At 42.5% G+C, this 25,719-nt stretch overlaps 1 protein-coding gene across 3 annotated transcripts; it reads left to right on the top strand.

The window, feature by feature from the left end:
* RBBP7 (RB binding protein 7, chromatin remodeling factor) lies at positions 1-25,643 on the top strand. Of its 3 annotated transcripts, none has more exons than XM_054676724.2 (12): positions 1-455; positions 1,273-1,417; positions 7,357-7,502; positions 11,477-11,650; positions 12,617-12,732; positions 16,467-16,627; positions 17,435-17,561; positions 17,682-17,759; positions 18,188-18,264; positions 20,992-21,049; positions 24,355-24,465; positions 25,190-25,643. In XM_054676724.2, exons 1-12 carry the CDS (start codon positions 440-442, stop codon positions 25,256-25,258), a joined length of 1,278 nt encoding a protein of 425 aa, XP_054532699.1. In that variant the 5' UTR covers positions 1-439; the 3' UTR covers positions 25,259-25,643. The 3 variants fall into 3 exon arrangements, with proteins under 3 accessions (XP_054532699.1, XP_063661016.1, XP_054532698.1); XM_063804946.1 differs by having other exon boundaries at positions 15-455; positions 17,682-17,894; XM_054676723.2 differs by lacking the exon at positions 1-455 and adding an exon at positions 575-999.
* The last annotated feature ends 76 nt before the right edge of the window (positions 25,644-25,719 follow it).

Genomic DNA, 25,719 nt, shown 5'->3' with positions numbered 1-25,719 from the left:
TCCTGCCGCGGCACGCTCCGCCCACCCCCAGAAGCCCGCCTCCGAACGCCGCGTGAAACCCGCCCGCCGCGCGTCATTGGTCTCGGCGCCGGAGCCGTTGGCTCCCAGACCCGCCTCTCCGCCTCCTCTCACTTTTCCCAGGGCGGATGCGCCTGCGCTCAGCTGCCTGGGCGGGCTGGGAGGCGCGGGTTGAAAAGTCTCGTTCCAAGTTTGGAGAGAGAGAGAAGAGCGCCTCAGACCTCGGTACCCGCGAGCGGGGAGGAGGCAGGAAAGAAGGACGCGGCGTCTGGGGAGCACCCAGGCAGCAAGACGGGGCCCGGGCTTTCGACAGTGGGGAGTGTGACGCGCTTGGGAAAGGCAGGAGCGCCAGCGGTCGGGCTGCTCTTGGCTAACGAGGGGAGTCCGAGGCGGCGGCGAGGGGCGAACGACCCGACGCAAGATGGCGAGTAAAGAGAGTAAGAGGCCCTGCGGGGCGGCGCGCGCCGGGGCCGCGGGGGGCGGCGGGCGCGCGAGGCCGCGGCACGCGCCGGCGAAAGGCGCGAATTGGCGTGCGGAGCAGGGGGCGGGGCCGGGCGCGAGACTGGGCGCGCGCCTCGAGGGGCCTGCGCGGGACGGGACCGCCGCGCCGAGGGCTCCGAGCACTTCCGGAGCCGGGCGCGGGGCCGAGGGCTGGGCCCCCCTCTTCCCTTCTCTCCTCCAGCGGCTGCGCTCCCTCCGGCGCCCTCGGCCCCGGGGCGGAGGCGGCCCCCGCCGCTGGGAAGCGAGCGCCGCGGCTCCTTCTACGCGCGCGCGCGCGTTGACCGCCTCGGGGTCGCGGCCCTTGTCCGGGGGTTGCCGGAGCCCTCAGGCCTATGGCTGCCGAGGCGGGCGTCGTGGGAGCTGGGGCCTCCCCTGATGGGGATTGGAGAGACCAGGCCTGTGGGCTTCTGCTACACGTGCATTTGTCTTCCCGACTGGGTCGCGCAGCCCCTGTACGTACAGGTCGTCATCTTAGAACAGGTGCGAACAGCTGTAACAGGGTAAACAATTTCCATGTCCGTGTAATTGACTACCCAACATGGTGTACGCAGGGGGTATTGATCTCAATGGAAAAAATAGGCTTCCTGATTGTTAGTATTTTCTCCACCTTCTGGAAGAGCAGTTAGTTGTCCGTGTCCAAATTAGAGGTAAAAGGAAAGAGTACATGAGGTGTGGCCATCTTGAGGTGACCTCCAATTTCTGACTTTGATCTATCTCAGCCACTTAATCGTGTGGGCTTTCTCCGAATTTCAGTGTTTGAAGATACTGTGGAGGAGCGTGTCATCAATGAAGAATATAAAATCTGGAAGAAGAATACACCGTTTCTATATGACCTGGTTATGACCCATGCTCTTCAGTGGCCCAGTCTTACCGTTCAGTGGCTTCCTGAAGTGACTAAGTAAGGGTTTCTGGCAACTTTTATTTTTTTTAAATTTAACTGTCGTTCTGAATTTCCTAGTTTTGGCGTTTTATGCATAGAACATAAGTATGTAATCAGCCCTTGCATGAGGTGGCAGGTGGTTTTTATTTTCAAAACTTACGTGATTTGTGGGATGATTTCTGGTGTATAGTGTGGTGGTAAAAGGGGAGAAAGAAGCTGTTGTGAGATTAATCGTGTTTGGAGGAAGCACTGAATATATTTGACATTTCCTGGGCTTGAATGTACAGCAGCATCTTTCTGGGCCCAAACTAATGTGTTTCTTTAAAACTTTATTGAAAAATAGAATATTTACGGAAAAGTTCACACATCTTAAGTGTTGTATGGCTTGATAAATTTTTACAAAGTGAACACACGTAACAGTCACCCAAGATAAATACATTTTAATTGGTAAAGGGAAAAAGACCTTGTCAACAATTGACCAAAGAAAAGATGTTATCGGCTTATGGAATACACTTTGAGATTGCTGTTAGTCTTCATAAGAGTATTCTTTTCTGTTACATCTGCAGTTTCTCTGGTAATAATTGCTGGCATTTATTGAGCACTCAGAACAGGGCCTGGCACATCTGAAGAATCTACGTCCTGTTGTTTGTTGTAATCCTCATAATAGTACTATGCTGTAGGTACTTTTCATCATCCTTGTTTTACTGATAAGGAAACTGGGAGTGAGAGTTTAAGTGCCATCCCAAGATCACACAGCTGGTCCCTGCATTAGACTGCCTTTCTCATTCACTTGCACCTTTTCTAGTAGGAACTTGACCATGTACTTTTAAAGTGTATTAAATATGGGGTCAGGCACAGTGGTTTATACTCCTGTAATCCTAGTGCTTTGGAAGGTTAGCTTGAGCTCAGGAGTTCAAGGCTGCAGTGAGCCATGATTGCGCCACTGCATTCTAGCTTAGCCATCAGAGTGAGACCGTGTCTCCCAAAGAAACAAAAAACAAGCATCTTAAATTTGGGTGTTGCGGGCATATAATTTAAAGAGGATTAAATGAAACTCTAACCTAAAAAGAGGATTTTGCAACAAGTTATAAAAATAATAAGCTAATTTTGGCCGGGTGCGGTGGCTCACGCCTGTAATCCTAGCACTTCGGGAGGCCGAGGCAGGCGGATTGCCTGAGCTCAGGAGTTCAAAACCAGCCCAGGCAACAAGGTGAAATCCCGTCTCTACTAAAATACCAAAAAAAAAAAAAAAAAAACCGGGCGTGGCAGCGTGTACCTGTAGTCCTAGCTACAGGCTACAGGGAGGCAGAGGCAGGAGAATTGCTTGAACCTGGGAGGCGGAGGTTGCAGTGAGCCAAGATCGCACCACTGCACTTCAGCCTGGGCGAGAGCGAGACTCCATCTCTTAAAAATAAAAATAATTATTATAATAATAATCTAATGTATATAAAACTGCTCTTACAGTGGCCGGGTTCTCCATATGCAAACATTGATTTCCATACAGATAGGAATTTCCACTAGGCTTCCCAAAAATCTAAATGTAAATGTACAGATGTGGGAAGAGTAGAGAAGAACTAAAAGATGGAGACTTGGAAGCATTGACGTTTACAGCCACAACAGATTGAAAAATAGATTAAGCATCATATACTCGGGTATTCAAGTTCTGGTTTGGAGCATCGCGTGCATTTGCCTCTTTGGTCTGTTAAGCAGATTTAAAATGTATTAACTAAATTTACCTTTTGGGGGATCTTTTTGACCCACTGTAACATAATACAAAACAGCAGGGGCTTTAAACTTAGAGACCTGGGTTAGAATCATGCCCCTACTTCTTAGCTTCATGAACTGGGGCCGTGTTGTCTGGGCTGTAAATGGAGATGTTGGTCATACTGACTACCTACATTTGAGGGAATGAAATAAGATCATGCATGTTAAAGTGCCTGGTGCAGCATAAGTACACGGTAAGTGGTGACTGATGCTGATTCTCCCACCCCTTCCTGTTCAGAAATAATTTGTCAGGATTGAAATAGCTCTGTTTCTTCATTTGGATTTCAATGAAAGCTACTTGCTGAAGTTTTTTTAAAAAAAATGTTACCTATAATATGTAATACTTAGGAATGTAACAAAATGCTTTAATTAAATTATTTAATGTGTATCATGGTGTTCTTTGTATACAAAGCTGTTGTGGGATTGGGTTGTGGGATGTGCAGTGGCTTAGAGAATGTAAGAAAATGCCAAGCAGCCTGCATTCTTGGATGTTGAGGATTGCTGTGTGGTGCTTTGCAGGGTTCAGTTTGGGGTATAAAGGGACTGTGTTTTATCACCATACAGAACAGTAAAAATGTTGACTATTCTCAATGCCTGACTCTGAGGAACAAGATCCTACTCCACCTCATAGGCCTTTCTTCTGCTGACTTACAACATGCTTCATAACGATTACTTGGACTTTCTTAGCTATTGTCCTTCAATTGAGTTAGGTAATTGTCCAAATAATTGATTTGGCTTTCTTTCTTTCTTTCTTTCTTTCTTTCTTTTTTTTTTTTTTTTTTTTTGAGACAGTCTCGCTCTGTCTCCCAGGCTGGAGTGCAGTGGCGCCATCTTGGCTCACTGCAGCCTCCACCTCCCGGGTTCAAGCGATTCTCCTGCCTCAGCCTCCTGAGTAGCTGGGATTACAGGTTTGTGCCACCACACCCAGCTAATTGTTGTATTTTTGGTAAAGACAGGGTTTCACTATGTTGGTCAGGCTGGTCTCAAACTCCTGACCTCGTGATCCGCCCGCCTCGGCCTCCCAGAGTGCTGGGATTACAGGTGTTGAGTTGGCTTTTAAAAGGTTTTATTTAAGTATCTCTAAGAAATTTGTTTTAATTAGATAGTTATTTCATATCTCTTGTTGAATAATGTCTTAAATATATTGAGACTAACTTATTGTCTACCTAAAAAGCTTTGTAATTTTTCAAATTCAGGAAGTACAAAAGGACATAGAGTGAAGAATAAGTCCCCTTTCCACATCCCTTACTGTCCTACTTCCTTTCCCCAGTCATTGTTTTCAATTTCCTAACCCATCCTTGCCAGCGTGTAGAAGTGCATACCTGTATCTTCATTTTTTATGGTAGCAAGTTCTTCACTTGAGTTTGTCAGTAAGAGTATGTATTGGAGATTTTCCTGTCAGCATGCTTGGATATGCTTGTTCTTTTCAAGAGTGCCATAGAATTTTGTTTATGGATACACTGTGTAATGTATGATACCAGTTCCTTGCTGATGGATACTTAGTTATTTTCAGTCTTTTTCCTTCTATAAACAATACTGCTGAGAATAATCTTGCAATAGGCCAGATTTATGTGATGCTTGGCAAAATTTCCTAGTGGTAGTTACTGGGGTCAAAGGATTCTGCACTGAAAATGAATAGGCTTTCTTAACCATTAGTCCTTCTGCAGCCTTTAGGTACATCCAGTATTGGAGGAAAATAGTGTCATATTGATTAGTTTAGGAAAACAGGCTGTGTTTTAATGATGGAGGTGAAGGGATTTCTAGTAAAAAGAAAAGTCCTCATATGATGATCAAGTTGGGGAAAACTGGAATAATTAAATTTGAGTCCAGAGGGATTTTTAAGCTCCTCCAGTCTGTCTTGGGACAGTGTTCTTAGAAAGGGCCTGTGATAAACTGACCTACCTGTTATTTTTTACTTGTTGGTCTTAGTTTTCCTGCTTAACTCCACAAAAAACAAGTGACTTTTTTCCTTTGATGACAGTACCAGCATTGCTCTGTGGTGCCTTCTTTCTCTCAAGCATTATTATTTCTCTTTTTAAATATTTATTTAAATTTTTGTTTTTTGTTTTTGTGTTTTTTGTTTTTTGTTTTTTATGGAGATGGGATTTTGCCACGTTGCCCAGGCTGGTCTCGAAGTCCTGGGTTCAAGCAATCCGCTTGCCTTGGCTTCCCAAAGTGCTGGGATTAGAGGCGTGAGCCACCACATCCGGCCAAATATTTATTCTTTCTTTTTTTTTTTTTTTGGAGACAGGGTCTTGCTGTGTTGCCCAGGCTGGACATGAACTCCTAGGCTCAAGCAGTCTTCCGTAGTAGCCCTAGTAGCTGGTACTACGGGTGCACAGCACTGCACCTGGCTTACCCTTTCATTTTAAGCCACTATTCCCTGTAAAGGTTTGATTTTTGTCCAAGTCCTCATAAAGTATGTTGCTTAGAGCCTAATTTTAATGGTTTTACTGGTTAAAAATAAGTGGGCAAGCCAGATATGGTGGCACACATCTGTAGTCCCAGCTGCTGAAGAGGTTGATGCAGGAGGATCAACTTGAGTCCAGGAGTTGGAGACCAGCCTGGGCAACATAGTGAGACCTTGTCTCTTAAAAAAAGAAAAGGTCGGGGGTGGGGGGCACATGTGCTCATGTGCATTGCCCCCTACACACATATAAAGACCACCTAAGATGGAATTAATTAATTTTTTGATAGCCACATCATATTGTTGGCCCACTGTGCATGTATCAACCAAGACCCATGTTTTCTTTCTTTTTTTTTTTTTTTGGAGACGGAGTTTCACTGGTTGCCCAGGCTGGAGTGCAATGGTGTGATCTTGAGATCTTGACTCACCACAACCTCCACCTCCCAGGTTCAAGTGATTCTCCTGCCTCTGCCTCCTGAGTAGCTGGGATTACAGGCATGCGCCACCATGCCCGGCTAATTTTGTATTTTTAATAGAGATGGGGTTTCTCCACGTTGGCTAGGCTGGTCTCGAACTCCTGACCTCAGGTGATCCGCCTGCCTTGGCCTCCTAAAGTGCTGGGATTACAGGCGTGAGCCACGGCGCCCAGTTGTCTTTTTTTCAAACACGTTGCTATTGCTTAGTCACGGCTGCCTTACTCTGTTTTGGGGGGAGTGTGTCTGTGTGTGTGTGTGTCTCTTCTCCATGTGCACACACTTTTTTACCGTAAGCCAAATTTTGGTAAAATTGCATCTTGTATTTTCTTATTACTAAATTACTTGCCTAGAAGTAATCTTCAATCTTTTTAGGAAAAAAAAAAATTGAATCCTTTGTGCAGCTGAAATTTAGAAACAGATAAATGGCCTAACTTGTCTTGTGTTAGGGCCTAGACCCCTACTTCTCAGTCCTCTTCATTGAAGTGGGACCATGGAGCACAGTTGAAAATTGTATTCTAGATAATACAAATGGGAAAGCCTTTTTAATAGATACTGATGCAAAAATCACTGCTCGGACCAAGGTGCCAAGAGGTTTGGGCAAGTTCTTCAGCCTCAAGGTGTTTCCACAGAACAAGGTAACAAAGATACCTCAGTAAAATTGAGAATGTTCGTTTCATAAACTTAGGTATCATAAACGTCAGTGAGTTTCACATCATGCCATTTGCACTTACAGCCTATTTTATTCAGTGAAGAAACTGAGGCCCCAGGGAGGTTGTGTTTTAAGCAACTGCATTTTAGTTTGATCCAGGATTTAAGCTAAGTTTTTTTGATTCAACACTTTCTGTCCATACTACCTTGTAGAATTTCTTATTGGGAAATAGGAAACATCTAGTGTATAAGATATTTTTAGGTGGGAAGAAGATTTCTTTAGGTGGGAAGTTGTGATTTATGAGTGTGGGGATTGTTGGTGGATTCCTGTGTAGATGTTTGTCTGTGTTTACTGAGTTGGGCCTACCTTCCCCGGAGTGCTGCTCTATAAAAGGTAGTGTTCACGCTGATAATTGAGGCACAGGAGGATGGCTCTTTGGGAAAGAAGCAAGCCCTCTGCATGTTGTAGCTAGAATATTTTCTTATATTTGCATATGTGGGGATTGTAAAGTTGGTAACCAGAGGGGGAGAAGATACACAGTTGATGCTAAGTATATATTTGCTAAAGATATATGAATGTATTTTGAGGGAACTAGACTGAATTTGTTAGCAATTGGAGATTTCTTGTAGGATTAGTGTGACTTATTTTCTTTCTTAAACAGACCTGAAGGAAAAGATTATGCCCTTCATTGGCTAGTGCTGGGGACTCATACGTCTGATGAGCAGAATCATCTGGTGGTTGCTCGAGTACATATTCCCAATGATGATGCACAGTTTGATGCTTCCCATTGTGACAGTGACAAGGGTGGTAGGTATATCATATATTCCAATATTGGTGTCAAAGGGAAAATGTCTCTTTCAAAGCATATGCTATTAAAACTATACTATTAGCTTTTGGCCCAGTAATTTAACTTCTAGGACTTTATTCTACAGAACTTCCCACCCACATGTGCACAAGGATTTTAGTCGTAATTGCAGAATTGAAAAATTAGGATCAACCTTGTAACCCAGATGTTGGTTCATAGAAAGTTGGTTAAGCACATGGTATGTTTGAAATACTACTCAGCAATTAATAAGAAAGGCCAGGTGCCATGGCTCACGCCTATAATCCGAGCACTTTGGGAGGCCAAGGTGGGAGGATTGCTTGAACTCAGGAGTTCAAGCCCAGTCTGAAAAACACAGACCTCATTTCTACCAAAAATTAAAAAAAAAAATTTTTTTTTAATGAGAAAAATCTGTAGGCACTGGTATAGGGAAGGTATCCAAGATAAATTAAGTGACTAACTGCTATGTGTAATTACAATATTCCACTTTGGTAAAAGTAATATGTGTTGGTGTGTGCAATGGGTATTTTTTGTTTGAGGAGAGAGGCAGTAGTGGTAGGGTTAACTCAGGAATCTGTTGGCTGCTTTTTTCTTTTTTTAATTTGTCAAACATATACTCTCCTGTTTTGGTATTCCCATGACCACCCCAAGTTTGGTGATTTCGCTAGGACTCCCAAGAGCAAATTATACTTGTGGCTAAAGTTTGTTACAGTAAAGAACACAAAAGCAGCAGGGAAAAGATGTACATCGGCAAGTTCAGGGAGGTCTGGCACAAGTCTTGTCCAAGGCCACACAGGATGTGCCTTCTGGCAGCAAACTGCAGGGACATGTGTGAAATATCTCTGCTCAGGGAAGCCTGTTTGGGTCTTGGGGTCTGAGGCTTTCTTGGGGGACTAGTTGCATAGGCACATCCTGCTGACAACCAGCCACAGCAACTGTAACTTGAGGACCCAGTAATAGAAGAAGGTACGTGTCATCAATCTTGATATCTGCAAAGTAACCCTGACAAACTGGTACAACGCGGTCCATTGCTCCAGGTGCACACCACAAAATCATCAGTTCATCAGTGACAGAAAGAACATTCTGAGGTGCATGTTCCCAGGAGTTAGCCAAGGGTCAGTAATAGGGTCCCAGTGTTCCTCAGAGACTCCAGGGCTAAGCACCCAGACTGCTGTATTAACTCTTTCTTCACAGTCCCAAATGGCTTAACGCTATTAGCACTTTTTAATATGTGCCTTAGGGTTTTTTTCTTATTGAAAATAAAATACTGGCCAGGTGCAGTGGCTATACCCATAGTCCCAACACTTCGGGAGGCCAAGGCAAGGAGGAACGCTTGAGCCTGGGAGTTTAAGACCACTCAGGGCACACAGTGAGACATTGTCTCTATCAAAAAATAAAATTAAAAATCAGCCATGTGTGGTGGCGCATGCCTGTAGTCCTAGCTACTTGGGAGGCTGAGGATCGCTTGAGCCCAGGAGTTCGAAGCTGTAGTGAACTAGGATCACACCACTGCACTCCACCCTGAGCAACAGAGCAAGATCCTGTCTCAAAAATACTACATTCTCTAGTGTAGTGAAACTGCTAGGTTGTATGGTGTATTCATTGTCAACTTCATAGAAAACTATTTTCCAACGTGATTTACCCAGTTTACTACTCCCACAATTTACTGTTCATTCCCCGACAACTGTATGCATTATTTCTTTAAATATTGGGGGTTTTTTGTGTTTTGTTTTTGTTTGTTGTGAGGCAGGGTCTCGCTCAGTCGCCCAGGCTGGAGTGCAGTGGTGCGATCTCGGCTCATTGCAACCTCCGCCTCCTGGGTTCAAGTGATTCTCGTACCTCAGCCTCAAGAGTAGCTTGGATTACAGGCGTCCACCACCATGCCCGGCTAATTTTTGTATTTTTAGTAGAGACTGGGTTTTGTCATGTTGGCCAGGCAGGTCTCGAACTCCTGGCCTCAAGTGATTCGCCTGCCTAAACTTCCCAAAGTGCTGGAATTACAGGCATGAGCCACCACTCCCGGCCTGAATATATTGTAATCAGAAATTTTTAAATGGCTTTTAGCCCTGAAGTATGTATTTACCGGGCTTGCAGTTTAACAGTCTCTGCATAATGATGTTTCTTTTTTTTTTTTCGAGACGAAGTTTCGCTCTGTCACCCAGGCTGGAGTGCAGTGGTGTGACCTCAGCTCACTGCAACCTCTGCCTCCTGGGTTCAAGCGATTTCCCGAGTAGCTGGGACTACAGGCGCCCGCCACCACACCTAGCTAATTTTTTGTATTTTTAGTAGAGACGGGGTTTCACCTTGTTAGCCAGGATGGTCTTGCTTTCCTGACCTCGTGATCCGCACGCCTTGGCCTCCCAAAGTGCCGGGATTACAGGCATGAGCCACCACGCCCGGCCAATATTGAGTTACATTTTTTAATGGATATTATCATTAAGACAATGACTTTTCAAAATTTTAAGTTTGAGAAAACAAAGCTCTGTGTTCAAAGTAAATCCTACTTGGAAGCCCCGCCCCCCCCCCTTTTTTTTTAAAGGAGAGCTCTTCAGGTTGTTTTAGCTAAAGGAATCAGGAAACTTGAGTATCTTTGTAGCAGAAGGGTTAGAGCCACTGGAGTCCATGGAATGGGATGTTGAAGGTCAAAGTGGAGCAGATTTGGAGCAGTCTCAGGAGGGAGGAGACGATTGGATCAGGAGGGGTCTTAGCATGCCGAGGCACATTTCTTCCATTGACACCATGGAACAGAAGGTGCTACGAGGAAAAAGGATCCTTTTGCATGTGGTCACATGAGAGTAGTGGGTAGAGGAGCTTTGGAGTAATCGTGGATTTGAGATATGGTTTTTTCAACCACACTGAAATAGTAAGCTATGTTTGCTTCAGAGAGGAACGGCTAGATACTGATATTAAGACATGGAAGCGAATGTTCATTAAGCATTCCACATAGAAGGAGCTGCTTGGAACTGAGAAATGGTTTGCTCCTTTTGGTGGTTGTTCCAGGCCCCGGTCTATTTTACTTCTTACCTCTCTGGCTCCAGTAGGCATTTGTGTTAGTTGTCCCTGACCTGAGACACAGGGTGAGCTAAAATGGAATGTGCAAAGAAAAGGCAATATAGGTCAGGAAGAATAACACAATTGTAATGTGAACCCTCCTATCTTTTTAAGCGTCAGCAACTAATTCAGGTTTTTTATCTATGAGCACAAAAAAGAATGTTCTTGTTTGCTGTATTTGCTTAGATGTTCTCTACTTGTATTCTTTCTGCTAACATGTTGCTACTTCTTGGAAGTTACCGTACTTTGTTATATGACTTTGTTACTTTACAAGGCCTTTTTCATGATTATTTAATACTATAGTCTTATTCACACACCAGATGGGCGGAGAGGTTAACCTTGGCACTGCACTAGCAGTTAAACCAAGTATGCTGGCAGGGCCAATGTATGTGTGTTTAGGGACAGGTAGGGGTTAGCGTGGGTTTCTGATTGATTTGAGGATGCTTCTGACTTCAGACTCAAAGGGTGTTCATACTGTGGAGGGTTAAAACCTTTCCTGTTTTGATGAATCCTAAAATAAGATGCTAATTCAGTGCAGTACTTCCAATGAGTTGTATTTGAACTAAAAAGCTATTGGTCTGCTTATTATATGGTTACTTGAAATTTCAGTGAATAACTATATCATCTTCATAACTGAAAGAGGACAGTTGTTTTAGATCCAAGGTGGGACTGAATTAAGTTGCATAAGGCAGCTACCAATATTTTCCAGTGCAAATGGGCTTTAAGAATAAATTGATGTGGCAAATGAACCCACATTTTTGGGTTTTCTCTATGCATGTTTCTGTCTTTGTCTTGTCAGTTTGTGTTGTATTCTGCCAGGTCAAAATCTGTTAGGTTGATTGAACTAAGTGATTTGTGAATTTTAATCCTGAGTGTGTGTGTGTGTGTTTCTTTCTCCTCACATTAGAATTTGGTGGCTTTGGTTCTGTAACAGGAAAAATTGAATGTGAAATTAAAATCAATCACGAAGGAGAAGTAAACCGTGCTCGTTACATGCCGCAGAATCCTCACATCATTGCTACAAAAACACCATCTTCTGATGTGTTGGTTTTTGACTATACAAAACACCCTGCTAAACCAGGTATGTAATAATAGAGTTAGGTCATTACTTGAGCAGTTTTCTTGATTCAAACTGGTAATGTTTTTAAGGTCAAAGTAGCATACTTTATAATATTTAAAGGTTTAAAAATTGCTTTGGGGGTCCCATAACCATCCTCAAGTTCAGGGATTTGTCAGAACTACCTAAAAGCAGCTTATACTAACAGCTAAAGTTTATTACAGCAAAGAATCCAGAGCAAGAGTAGGAAGAAAAAGATACACATCAGGGGAAGTCCAGAGGGGTTAGCTACAGGCGTCTGAGTCCTTCCCATCCAGGGCCACGTGGGACACGTTTTGTCTCTAGCAGCAAACCATAGGAACATGTGCTAAATGTCTCTACCCAGGGCAGCCCATTTGAGTTTCAGAATCTGGGATTTTTGTGGAGGTCTGTTGGCGTGGGCACATCCTGTTCTATGACCAGCCATGGTAACAAAATTGAGGACCCCAGTAGTGAAGCCAAATACATTGTGAATCTTGCTAAACAATCCTACAAGTCTTGACAGGTCCCTATGGCATACCCCACTGCTCTGGGCTTACAAAACTTTATCAGTCAGTGACGTGAAGAACTTTCTGAGGGTCACATTCCCAGGGGTTGGCCAAGGGTCATTTATGGTTGCAGGCTACCCTAGAGGCATGCAAGGACTGAGCAACCAGACCTGTTGTGTTAGAAATATTTCTAAAAAATTGGGGGGTTGCGGGGATAGGGTCACCACTGCCCAAATTTGTAGGATAGCTATAGTTTTTAATATTTTTGTGTTGGGGATAGTATTAGGTTTTCCAAAGAAACCAATCATCTAATGGTCATGAGGCTCAATTTGCATTGGGTATTAAAGACCAGATCTTGTTCGTGTGCAATTGCTGTAATGGTTCACTCAATGAAGGAGTGAGAATTTATTCTCACCAGTTCTGATAAACAGAGAATAACTTAATGTTTTTCATCTTTTCTTAGACCCAAGTGGAGAATGTAATCCTGATCTCAGATTAAGAGGTCACCAGAAGGAAGGCTATGGTCTCTCCTGGAATTCAAATTTGAGTGGACATCTCCTAAGTGCATCTGATGACCATGTGAGAAACGTATTCTTTGTAATTTGTTCATATAGTGAGAGCTGACGTGTCACAGCTGTGCTGAAGGAGTACTATATAGATGAAAGGTTTTCTAAGATAATACTGCTGATTATTGTGGTAACATTCCCCCAGGACTTTAGAGAGATGGTTTTCATACTGCCCTGTATGAGTCTTCGGATTCCACAAAGCTCTTTTGAAGTAGCCTTAGAATGGAGGGAGCATAGGCAAAAGGCCTCCCATTATTTAAAAGAGGACCCTCCAGGCCCTTAAAATGGAAACTGTAGAGTGTTTGTGGGACCTGATTAATATAAAGTATTTTTTAAGTGTACAATTCAGTGGGTTTTAGTATATTCACAAAGGTACACAACTATTGCCACTAATTCTAGAATGTTTTCATTCGCTCTCTGAAAGAGAAATTCCATACCCATTAAGCAGTGACTCCCCACTCATTCCCTGCCTTCCCCCAGCTCCTGGTAAGCACTAATTTATTTTCTGTCTCTATAGAGTTATCTGTTCTTGGTATTTCATGTAAATGGAATCTCATATATGGCCTTTTCTGTTTGGCTTCTTTCACTTAGCATAATGTTTTCAAGTAACATTACTTACGTTCCATTCCTTTTTATGGATGAACAATATTCCACTGTATGGATATACCACAGTTAGCTTATTTGTCAGTCGATGAACCATTTGAGTTCTTTCTACTTTTGGGCTATTTTGAATTATGTTACAAGCATTTGTTTACAAGTTTTTGTGTAGATGTATGTTTTTATTTCTCTTGGATATATACCTAGGAGTGGAATTATTGGATCATATGGTATCTCTGTTTAATTTTTTGAAGAATTACCAAACTGTTTTCCAAAGTGGCTTTCCATTTTACATTTCCACAAGCAATGTACAAATGTTCCAGTTTCTCTACATCCTCACTAATGCTTGTCTTTTTTATTATAGCTATCCTAGTGTGCATAAAGTGGTATTTCCTGGGTTTTTTTGTTTGTTTGTTTTTGGCTTGGGGGTGGGGAGTTGGTTTTTGTTGTTGTTGTTGTTGTTGTTGTTGTTTTGTTTGTTTTTTGAGACGGAGTCTGTCTCTGTCACCCAGGCTGGAGTATAGTGGCACGATCTCAGCTCACTGCAACCTCCACCTCCCAGGTCCAAGCGATTCTCCTGCCTTAGCCTCCCAAGTAGCTGAGATTACAGCCATGCACCATGAAACCCAGCTAATTTTCGTACTTTTAGTAGAGACAGGGTTTCACCATGTTGGCCATGCTGGTCTTGAACTCCTGGGCTCAAGCAATCCTCCTGCCTTGGCCTCCCAAAGTGCTGGGATTACAGGCATGAGTCACTACGCCCAGCTCATTGTGGTTTTAATTTGCATTTCCCTGATGACTAATGATGATGAGCATCTTTTCTTGTACTTACTGGCCATTTGCATATCTCCTTTAGAGAAATAGGTATTCAAATTCTTTGTCCATATTTTAATTTTGTCTTTTTATTGTCAAGTTATAAGAGTTTCTTATGTATTCTAGGTATAAGTCCCTATGATTTTCAAAAATTTTCTCCCATTCTGTTGGTTGTCTTTTCACTTTTTTTTTTTTTTTTTTTTTTTTGAGACAAGGTCTTGCTCTGTCACCCAGGCTGAAGTGCAGTGGCTCAGTCTCGGCTCACTGCACCCTCCACCTTTCCAGCTCTAGTGGTTCTCTACCTCAGCCTGTCAAGTAGCTGGGACTACAGGCGCCCACCACCACACCCAGCAAATTTTTGTATTCTTTGTAGAGATGGAGTTTTGCCATATTGCCCAAACTGGTCTTGAACTCCCGGGCTCAAGTGATCCACCTTCCTTGGCCTCCCAAAGAGCTGGGATTATAGGCTCTCTGAAAGGATGCTTCCCTCAAAGTGTGTATGAGACGGTTTCCCAAGTAGGGAAAGTGGATAAGTGGATTGTACTCAGTAACCCAATTACTAGTACCTTTTGAAGAGACCAGGCTGGGAATTGGTAGTAATAATAATAGCTGACATTTACCAGGGGCTACCCACATGCCAAGCATCATGCTAATCTTGCCAGGTCCTTCTGAGTCGGTGTGAATGGCAGGAGCACCACATGTTCCTTTCTCTTCAGTTCACATACATTGAGTGTCTTCATGTGTAAGTAACAACAGAGACTGAGGGCATATGTATTGTGTAAAAAAAAATTTTGTTACTGGGAAAATAGCCATTACTGGGAAATAGCTTTGTTACAGAAAGTCCTTCATGTGGCTGGGCACAGTGGCTCACGCCTGGAATCCCAGCACTTTGGGAGGCCAAGGTGGGTGGGTCACCTGAAGTCAGGAGTACAAGACCAGCCTGGCCAACATGGTGAAACTCCGTCTCTACTAAAAATACAAAAAAATTAGCTGGGCTTGGTGGCACACACCTGTAATCCCATCTACTCGGGAGGCTGAGACAGGAGAATTGCTTGAACCCGGGAGGCGGAGGTTGTAGTGTGCCAAACTTGTGCCCTTGCATTCCAGCCTAGGCAAGAGAGTGAGACTCCGTCTCCAAAAAAAAAAAAAGAAGCCCTTTCATGATCACGTGCTATGAATTAAAAAAAAAAAAAAAACCCATACCAGTGTCGGTGGAACTATAATTAGTGCTAATATACCTTCATGGGATTATTTCTTATTAACTATTGAATGAGAATCGTTGCCCTATACCTTGCAATATTTTTTCATTAAAACTTTCCTCTTAACTCTTTCTGTGATAGGATGTCAAGGCCCACATCATGAGGCCTCCTTATTTGTGGGCTGCTGTGACCTTTGAGGCCCAAGCAGAGGCCCCATGGCCTCTGCTTGGGCTCTGCTGACGTTTCAAGGAGCACATCATTGGGGATCTGTCTGTGGGCGCCAGGCCTTGACCTCTCAGAGTAGACTAGTAGAGGTTTCTGGCCCAGTGTCGTTTACCTGTCCCATCTCCTGATGTCTGTGGTGGTTTCTGCCATGAAGTGAAAAACTTGTCCATGAGGCTTTTGCTATGTGAGAGGCAGTTTAATTTTAATTCCCAGTCTTCCCATCCCAGTGTAAACTTTTAGGATGTGCATTTGTGTTCAGTAGATGCTGAGCGCCGGGCTCTTGGTGATTTGTTGTGTTGTCTAAGTGAATTTGGGGTACTTGAATGTCTGAATGTATGTAGGTAGAAATTCCAGCATCAGTGTCCTTGCCTGCCACTGTACTCAGTCTCCCCTCCCCCTCATTACAGTGGAGTGTCCTTTTCCTCTGCACCTCACATGGAGGCTGCACCCACATACTCTTCTGTTTGCTTATATTTTCTCTCTTGTGTTTACCTCAAACTTATATAGTTGAATAGTTTTGTTTGTAATGAAATTATTTTAAATAAGATGTTAGCATTTAAATTCAATCTCTTGACCGGGCACAGTGGCTCACACCTGTAGTCCCAGCACTTTGGGAGGCCAAGGCAGGCGGATCACTTGAGGCCAGGAGTTCAAGACCAGCCTGGCCAATATGGTGAGACCCCCGTCTCTACTAAAAATACAAAAAAAAATGAGCCAGGCATGGTGGCTTGCACCTGTAATCCCAGCTCAGGAGGCTGAGGCAGGAGAATCGCTTGAGCCCTGGAGGCGGAGGCTGCAGTGAGCCGAGATCGCACCAGCCTGGGTGACAGACTGAGACACTGTCTCGAGGGAAAAAAAAAAATCAGTCTCTTATGGCCCTTGTTCTTTTTTTTTTTCTCTCCTTCTGTCTTAGACTGTTTGTCTGTGGGATATAAACGCAGGACCAAAAGAAGGCAAAATTGTGGATGCTAAAGCCATCTTTACTGGCCACTCAGCTGTTGTAGAGGATGTGGCCTGGCACCTGCTGCACGAGTCATTGTTTGGATCTGTTGCTGATGATCAGAAACTTATGATGTAAGGTGGAAAATTCAGTGGGATCTTGTTAAATGGGTGACCTGAATGACCATCAGTGATTGCTGCAGGCTGTAGTTTGATTTTTTTTTTTTTAAGTTATGGCTTTAAAAAACAGCTTTAGGTAGCTTACTCCTGTAATCTCAATACCTTGGGAAGCTGAGGCAGGAGGATTGCTTGAGACCAGGAGTGTGAGACTCTACACAAAATTTAAAAACAAAAAATTAGTTGGGTATGGTGGTGTGCACCTGTAGTCCTAGCTACTCAGGAGGCTGAAGTGGGAGGATCACTTATTATTTAGAAAAAAAGAAAACTAGGTATGGACATGTGAAGGAACATACTTGGTGTGGTGGTAAATATCAAAATTGAGATCCAGAGTGATGCCAGTTGGAGGTTGGGGAGGAAAATGATTTCATCAAGGTGTGGCCACAGGGCTTCATTCACTTATAATCTTACAAAGAAATACCTGAGGCAAATGTGACAAAATACTGGGCATTTGTCAAAACTAGTTTTAGGTATCAGATTGTGACATTATTCTCTACATAGTCTGTATTTTGTGTACACTTGAAATAGTTGGTAATTAAAATAGGAATCTAATTCAAAAATCAGGACTAACAGCCCTAGCTTGTTCTCTGTAGGTTTCGAATGTATCATTTAGTGGTCGAGGTCTGAATCACCAGCTGTGTGGTTGGTTTCTTCATGAAGGGGAGCACATAGTGGAGCTAGTTGTGGAGTGCAGTGACAGTGATGTGAGGCCGAATGTGAGTGTGTCATCCCTGGGTGCTGTGTGCCTTTACCTTTGTGTTTTAGATGGGACACCAGGTCCAATACCACCTCCAAGCCGAGCCACTTGGTGGATGCGCACACTGCCGAAGTCAACTGCCTCTCATTCAATCCCTACAGCGAATTTATTCTAGCCACCGGCTCTGCGGATAAGGTTTCGAAGTTTTTGCATTATTTGGTGTTTATAAAACCCAGTTCTCTTGTGCCTTAATCAGATATTTGAAAATTCTTAGGTAAAGCATAGAAATCATTTTCACTTGTTATTTTTCTTTAGACCGTAGCTTTATGGGATCTGCGTAACTTAAAATTAAAACTCCATACCTTCGAATCTCATAAAGATGAAATTTTCCAGGTATGTGACAGTTTTCTGGTGTCTGTATGTCAGGAAATGAAATCCAGGGATTCATCAGTTAAGCTATACCAGACTCGTGGGTCCACTATTGAAAAAAATGTCTTGTACGTGGTGTTACATGGAGATGCTCATAGGGTAAGGTACACCTTGTTGAAGAATTAAAAAGCTTCTGGGATGGTTATGGGGTCGAATAAATTTATTGAGATCCCAGGCTGAGTTCCTCAGTGCTGGGGAGTGCAGCCTTCCTGAGGACAGGATGGAGCTGAGCCCTTGCAGAGCACTTGAAAGTCGGGGACAAGAGAGTGAGGCCATCAGGCCAAGGATAAGATAATAGAGTGCAAGATGGGAAAATATCAGATTAGAACAACAGCCACAAACCTAGCAGCGGATGATTCTTTAAATACATTTTCAAAATTATCTATTACTAGGTCCACTGGTCTCCACATAATGAAACTATTCTGGCTTCAAGTGGTACTGACCGCCGCCTGAATGTGTGGGATTTAAGGTAACTTACAGTCCTGTGACAAGATACTGCATAAATGTGCTTATCTGGCAAGTTACATAGTAATTCATAAACTAGAAAAGCAATTTGGTAATCCCCCCTTCAAGAAACCTAGTATTAAACTTCTAAGCATCTTCCTAAAGAGCCTTTGTTCTGTAAAATAGAAGTGAAGCAGCAAATGGACCATAAAATAAATTTCTCTGGTGTGAGTTTTGTCTCTTAATATTCAGGCATGAAGGTGTATGTGTCTGTTTTTGTTTTTGCATTCAAATGACTGTATTTAAAACACACTTGATATAGAGAAATCAAGATGTTAGCTGTTTTATATCTCATTGGATCTCATAGTACGTGTAGGCAGGACTGGTTTTTCTGGGTTTTTGTACCATTTACTTTGCTTTCAGTGATTCATTCTGCAGATGTGCACTCCTGCTGTGGGTTGTGTAAGTGCTGGGGAGACCTTTGTGAAGGGGACAAGGACAGCCCAAGCTGTCAGAGAGCTCATGTTCTCTGGGGCCTCATTGTATAAAGAGTTTCTGCCAATTTTTAAAGTTCCTTTACTTCAGACTTGCTGTTCTAAGAATTTTAGACTCCTTTACTTGTTCATCTGAGCCTTTAGAACTTAATAAAGTTGCTCAGTTACATACTCCTCCGTAAGATGTCATCTTAAGTTTAAATCATAAAACTTATTTCCTGCTTGTATTAAATATATTGCTTTGAAGTGGACTGAATTTAGTACAGGTTGAGTATCCCTTATCCAAAATACTTGGAATAAGAAGTGTTTGGGGTTTTGGAATTTTTAGGATTTTGGAATATTTGCATTATACTTTATTGGTTGAGCATCTCAAATCTGAACTGAAAGTCCAAATTCTTCTTCTTTTTCTTTTCTTTTCTTTTTTTTTTTTTTTTTGGAGACTGAATCTTGCTCTGTCACGCAGGCTGGAGTGCAGTGGCGCAATCTTGGCTCACTGTAACCTCTGCCTCCCAGGTTCAAGCAGTTCTCATGCCTCAGCTTCCCAAGGAGGTGGGTCTACAGGTCTACAAGCACTGCCACAGCCACCATGCCCGGTTTTGTATTTTTTACTAAAAAAATAAATAAATAAAGGCAGAGCTTTGCCATATTGGCCAGGCTGGTCTCAGACTCCTGACCCCACGTGATTCTCCCGACTTGGCCTCCCAAAGTGCTGGGATTACAGGCATGAGCCATTGCACTCGGTGTGAAAGTCCAAATTCTGAGTGTCACGTGGTGCTTAAAGTTTTGGATTTTGGAACATTTTGGATTTGGGATGCTCAACCTATATATTAAAACCAAGGCTGCCTTAATTATAGAGGCAGTAATCCTCAGTATATAGAAGAGACGCTGGAGAATAAAATGCTTGTATGTAAAACTTAAAATAGCTAATGTTCAGGGTTCTGATGGAGCAAACTCTTGCCGTGATAAATACTTGAAGATGTAGAAAACCTTTAAAGCAGACAGTTGGGGGCATTGTATTTGATTTAAAAACAATTTTAGTAGTAAAATAAAACCTAAATCAAAACTATAAAGAGGTTGTATGAAGCGTACAGCAAGGTTTGGAAGTCTGATGCCCTGGCAACTGAATTGCCCCTGAAGGTGCCAATAATTTGTGAGCATTGTGTGTAATTTCTTCTTAGAATTATTTCTTAGCTTGTTTAATATTAAAATTACATTAGATAGGGGGCCAGGCATGGCGGCTCATGTCTGTAATCCCAGTACTTTGTGAGGCTGAAGCAGGAGGATCGCTTGAACCCAGGAGTTCGAGACCAACCTGGGCAACATAGACCCTGTCTCTACAAAAAATTGTAAAATTACATTAGATAAAATTTGGGATTAAAATGGTGAGTTTTAGCAACTATACTGACAGGTGGAAGATAAGTATTGTCTAGCAATCCCACAGGTTTGAGATTGTTTGGTTAGTTTTATGGGAAGGAAAAAAATGTCTCACTTGGAGGGCTGGGTTTTGTTTTTTAGTAGTTGTTACTACTAAAGTCTTTGGGCTAGGTATAAGGACAGGGCTGATATTGATACATAAAGAGTGATTTCACTGTTTAGCACTGGCAAATTCTACAAATTGAAGTTTTTAAGAGAAAAACCATAAAAACATTTCCTTGGCTTACACATTTCTCAAAGTTTTATTGCCATATCTTTAGACAGATGTATAGTACTGATTTGTAATTATATTTTACTCCTGGGATGCAAAAGGCTTTGAGTGAAGTATAGGGATTGCACATCAGTTCATGTGTAGATTTTTTTAACTATACATTTCACCTTTTAATTCTAAGGCAATAAACAGTTAATGAAGGGATTTTGAGTTAATGTTTATTATTGACAATAATTTCTCATTCTGCAACTTCAATTATGAACAACTCTAACTTATTTCCAGAAAGTAAACATCCCATCCTTACACCAAATATAAACAGTAGCCAGATGTGGTGAGGCTGAGGCGAGAGGATCGCTTTTGAGCCCAGGAGTTCAAGGCTGTAGTGCACAGTGATCGTGCCTGTGAATGAATAGCCACTGACTGCAGCCTGGGAAACATAGCGAGGCCATGTCTCTAAGGAAAAAAAAAACCTAATTGATTGTAGTATAGAAATAAGTTGTTTTTGTGAGTGTGTTTGTGTTTTAAGATTACTTTCTGGGCTGATACTGGTTTAGCAGATGTTCGTGCTACAAGAATTTCACTGATGAAAGCGTTATATTCTTTATTCTTACAGTAAAATTGGGGAAGAACAATCAGCAGAAGATGCAGAAGATGGGCCTCCAGAACTCCTGGTACGCATTGGCTTATAGAAGATGAAGTGTCATATGCAGATTGGATTGTCATTGATCTCTTTATTTCGAGAATGGGTCAGAACTTCGAATTCTAGCTCTTGCAGATGGTTTCAAAATGGAGGCCCTGAAGGTTATTGCAACTGGGCTTTGACATTTATCAAAAATAGTAAATGGAGCCCAGTAAGTTTTTATGAATGTTTCACTGAGAATGGTTTGAGGTCCTGGAAAATAGTATATAGTAATTTCTCACTGATTTCAACTCTGGTATTTGTGATGGTTTGGGGATGGGGAGTGAGTATAATTGCTATTCAGTTGGCAGTACTTAACATTTCCTAACAGTATAGAAAAAATTTTAAATGCTTTTTAAGTTTCCTGCCCAGAAAAGGAGTGCTTTCTCAATCTTGATGTTAGCAGAGCCCACTATCTCCCTCCCATGCCTGATTGAAGCATCACGCATCTCCTTGGCCCTTTGAAAGCTTATGTGGTGGTATCTGCCCATCCTCATTCTTCCCGTCTGAGTCCTTCAGTGCTCACTTCGTCATTTTTCTATGAAGCATTGCCGGATTTAGCAATGGTTCCCTGTCCTTGCTCTGAATCCAACATTTGTCTCCTCCCATTATTTGGCAGATAGTCACTCATCACTCTGTCATTTACGATTTTAGTTCTAATGCCAGTACTCATTTTTGGCACACTTGTACTTTGTCCATGAGTTTTATTTATTCATTTTTTCTGTGAACCTATGGAGTATATTGAATGTCCACAAGTTTTCAAAGGTAAAGAAGGTCCTTGAGAGCAAGCCCTGCACACAGAAGATGTTCACTAAGCCCACCTTGTAAGAATGCCCCAGTCCCTTTTATTTTGATGACGGCTTTACTGAGATATAATTTACATACCACACAGTTCACTTCTTTAAAGTGTACAGTTCAGTGGGGAGGGAGTGTTCTTGGGTTTTGGGGGGCTTTTTTCTTTTTTTGTTCTTGAAGTCAGTGGTTTTTAGTATATTCATAGAGTTGTAAAACCATCACCACAAATCAATTCTAGAACATTATTCATCCCCTCCGAAAGAAACTATAGCTATCACCTCCCAATTCTCTTCTTCCTCCAGCCCTTGGCAACTACTGTGCTACTTTCTGGCACTATAAGATTGGGCTATTCTAGATATTTCATATAAATATGACTTTTGTCTTTTGTCTTTTGGGACTGATTCTTTCACATAGTACAATGTTTTCAAGGTCTCCAGCTATTTTTTTTTAGGGAGAAAGGAAAGCGTATTACTTTGTATATTATGCCTCTGCAACAATTCCAAGGTCCTTGAGAAAATACACTAGGATTTTGCTTTTCACAAGAGAGCTTGAAATCAAGGGACATTTGAGAGTAGTAAACTGGGCCTGGGCATGGTGGCTCCTGCCTGGAATCCCAGCACTTTGGGAGGCCAAGGCAGGTGGATCACGTGAGCCCACAAGTTCAAGACCAGGCTGGGAAACATGGCAAAACCCTGTCCTGTCTCTACAAAAAAAAAAAATACATAAATTAGCCAGGTGTGGTGGCGCGTGCCTGTAGTCCCAGCTACTTGGGAGACTGAGGTAGGAGAATCACCTGAGCCCGGGAAGTTGAGGCTGCAGTGAGCCATGATCACACCACTGCACTCCAGCCTGGGCAATGGGAGTGAGACCCTGTCCCAAAAACAAAGTAGTAAACTATTCCACCAGTATGCTTTGATAACTCCTGTATGTATTCTAAGCCCCAGTGATCTTAAAATATATTCACCTGTGTACCCCTTAAGAGTACTCTCTCTGTCGCCCAGGCTGGAGTGCAGTGGTGCAATCTCAGCTCACTGCAACCTCTGCCTCCCGGGTTCAAGTGATTCTCCTGCCTCAGCCTCCCGAGTAGCTGGGACTACAGGTGCGCAACACCATGTCCAGCTAATTTTTGTACTTTTAGTAGAGCCAGGGTTTCACCATGTTGGCCAGGATGGTCTTGATCTCTTGACCTCGTGATCCGCCCGCCTCAGCCTCCCAAAGTGGTGGGATTACAGGCGTGAGCCACCGCACCCGGCCAGTATATTCACTTGTGTACCCCTTAAGAGTACTTTAAAAAGCTATTTACCTCTTTTTTTTTTAAGTCAAGGTCTGGTTCTATCACCCAGGCTGGAGTGCAGTGGCGCAGTCTTAGTTCACTGCAACCTCCACCTCCCAGGTTCAAGCTGTCTTCCCATCTCAGCCTCCTGAGTAGCTGGGACTACGGGCACACCCCACCACGCCCGGCTAATTTTCGTATTTTTTGTAGAGACGGGGTTTTGTCATGTTGCCCAGGCTGGTCTTGAACTCCTGAGCTCGAGCCATCCACCTGCTTTGGCCTCCCAAAGTGCTGGGATTACAGGCGTGAGTTTTACCCAGCCCCACCTCATATTTTTAACCCGATAAGATTATTCGGTAAAATAGATACATTGCATAATACCTAGTTGGCAGGCAGAGACCTCATTGTCAAACTAGAGTCAAATCAGACTTTGTCAGAAAGTGTGATGTCCCAGTTCCAAACAATGTATTTAGTACTGTCCTTGTGAAGAAGTGTTTCGTTTAAATCTTAATTCTAAGATAAATAAGGCATAGTGCGTTCCGACGAGGTTGTCTCTTGCAGGGAACAACTGCTCTCTTCAGAATTGTTTAGCAAAGCTCTCACCTTAGGCATACCTTATGAGGGACTATCTGGAGCTATGCTTTTGGAGCCAGGGATTTTCTTTCACCCTGGTGCTGTCTGTGTACGTTGGAAAGATGGGCAAGAAGTATGCCTCTCTCAGTAAAGTGGAGAGGGGAAGAACCAGAAGACTCCTCAGGCCGCTTGTATAATAGAAGAGTATGTTACATGGCATATAACGGATTGATTACCTTAGATGTTTGCACCTAACTGTGTATGAGCAAATGATGCTGGATTAATGTTCATCATAATCAGTATGGAAATGGCATTTTGACTAGGAAAATGTCCTCATTCTTAAGGGATGCAGGCTGAAGTCTTCAGCCATTTCATTGTATAGGCTCATGGATAAAGCATCAGTTATGCTAGTATTACTTGGTGAATCTAGGTAAAGGGTATACAGGTATCCATTGTACTATATTCTGTCACCTTTTCTGGAGGTTTGGAAATTTGCAAAATAAGTATAAATAGATTACTGAGCCTGTACCACCTTCTAAAACCAGACAGCACCCACCCCCAGTTGAAATACCGATAGCTCTGAAAACGTAGTAAAATCTTTGTTAGGATTAACAGGAGAGTATATGAAACCAAAGCTTTTTTTGTTCTTGTAACAGTTTATTCATGGAGGACACACTGCTAAGATTTCAGATTTTAGCTGGAACCCCAATGAGCCTTGGGTCATTTGCTCAGTGTCTGAGGATAACATCATGCAGATATGGCAAATGGTGAGTTAAAATGTTTTTCTTGAATGACTGTCTTGTAAAGGAGAGATTTACTACTTACATAATGTAATAAAGTTATTTCGAATATGTAGGTGCATATTATGCCAAACATTTACAGAAACCGTTTAAAAGAACTTTTTCCATTTCAACAATACAATCTTTAGTCCCATATGGTGCTTCGTCCACTGTTTGCTATTTGTAGCACCTGTCAGGTCAGGAGAAATCTCTGCATCTGCACTGATTTTCATTGTTGTTGTGCTCTTCATACACTGGAGTCTTGGCGTCGCTACTCTGTCTCCAGTGTCTGTTCTGTGTGGTAGGCATGAGGGATACAGGAAGGAGAGGTCAAGGCATTCAAATGACACCAAGTTCTCTGAGGATGAGCACTAAGTAGCTGACATTTCTAAGGTGTTGTTAACCGAGACTTCCATAACATCTGGGCTACCACTTCCTCTAAACGATGCTTGAAGTGCCTTTGGGAAACATCTCTTATGAACAGTGATTGAAATAAGTAGTGCATGGATGGGTGGCTAAGTATACATACGGAATTACACACTGGCAAAGAATTTTTCAAAATACTGGCTAGCCTACCATTTCCTTATTGAAGTTTTTAAGAGAGAAATGTAAAAATGAAACTAGTAAGTTCTAAATAGATTAAATTGTTTTTACATGACCATGTGAAAACCATAGGGAGTTTTTACCTGTGAATTTATTTGGTTATCTCCAGGCTGAAAATATTTACAATGATGAAGAGTCAGATGTCACGACATCCGAACTGGAGGGACAAGGATCTTAAACCCAAAGTACGAGAGATGTTTCTGTTGAATGTAATGCTACATGAACGCTTGATTTATCAAGCGCCAAAAAGGCATTGTATAGTAGGAAATGTAAGTGGGGTGGCTTATGGCTTCTTTATCCTCTGATTCTAGCACTTTCAAGTGAGCTGTTGCGTACTGTATCATATTGTAGCTATTAGGGAAGAGAAGAATGTTGCTTAAGAAAGAACATCACCATTGATTTTAAATACAAGTAGCAGGGTATTGCCTTTGATTCAACTGTTTTAAGTCCTCATTTTCTCAAACTAAGTGCTTGCTGTTCCCAAATATGCAAGAATAACTTTTACACTTTTTCCTTCCAACACTTCTTGATTGGCTTTGCAGAAATAAAGTTTTAAAATAAAACTTGTGTTTTTTTAAAAGCTTAGTGGGGGGCGGGGAGTCTACTTTTTGAGTAGAAATGGGTAAAATGGTACCTTTG

The sequence above is a fragment of the Pan troglodytes genome, chromosome X, assembly GCF_028858775.2.
Source record: "Pan troglodytes isolate AG18354 chromosome X, NHGRI_mPanTro3-v2.0_pri, whole genome shotgun sequence".
Classification (NCBI taxonomy): domain Eukaryota; kingdom Metazoa; phylum Chordata; class Mammalia; order Primates; family Hominidae; genus Pan; species Pan troglodytes.
The sequence above is the reverse complement of the archived record's forward strand: the minus strand, read 5'-3'. Positions and strand labels throughout refer to the sequence as shown.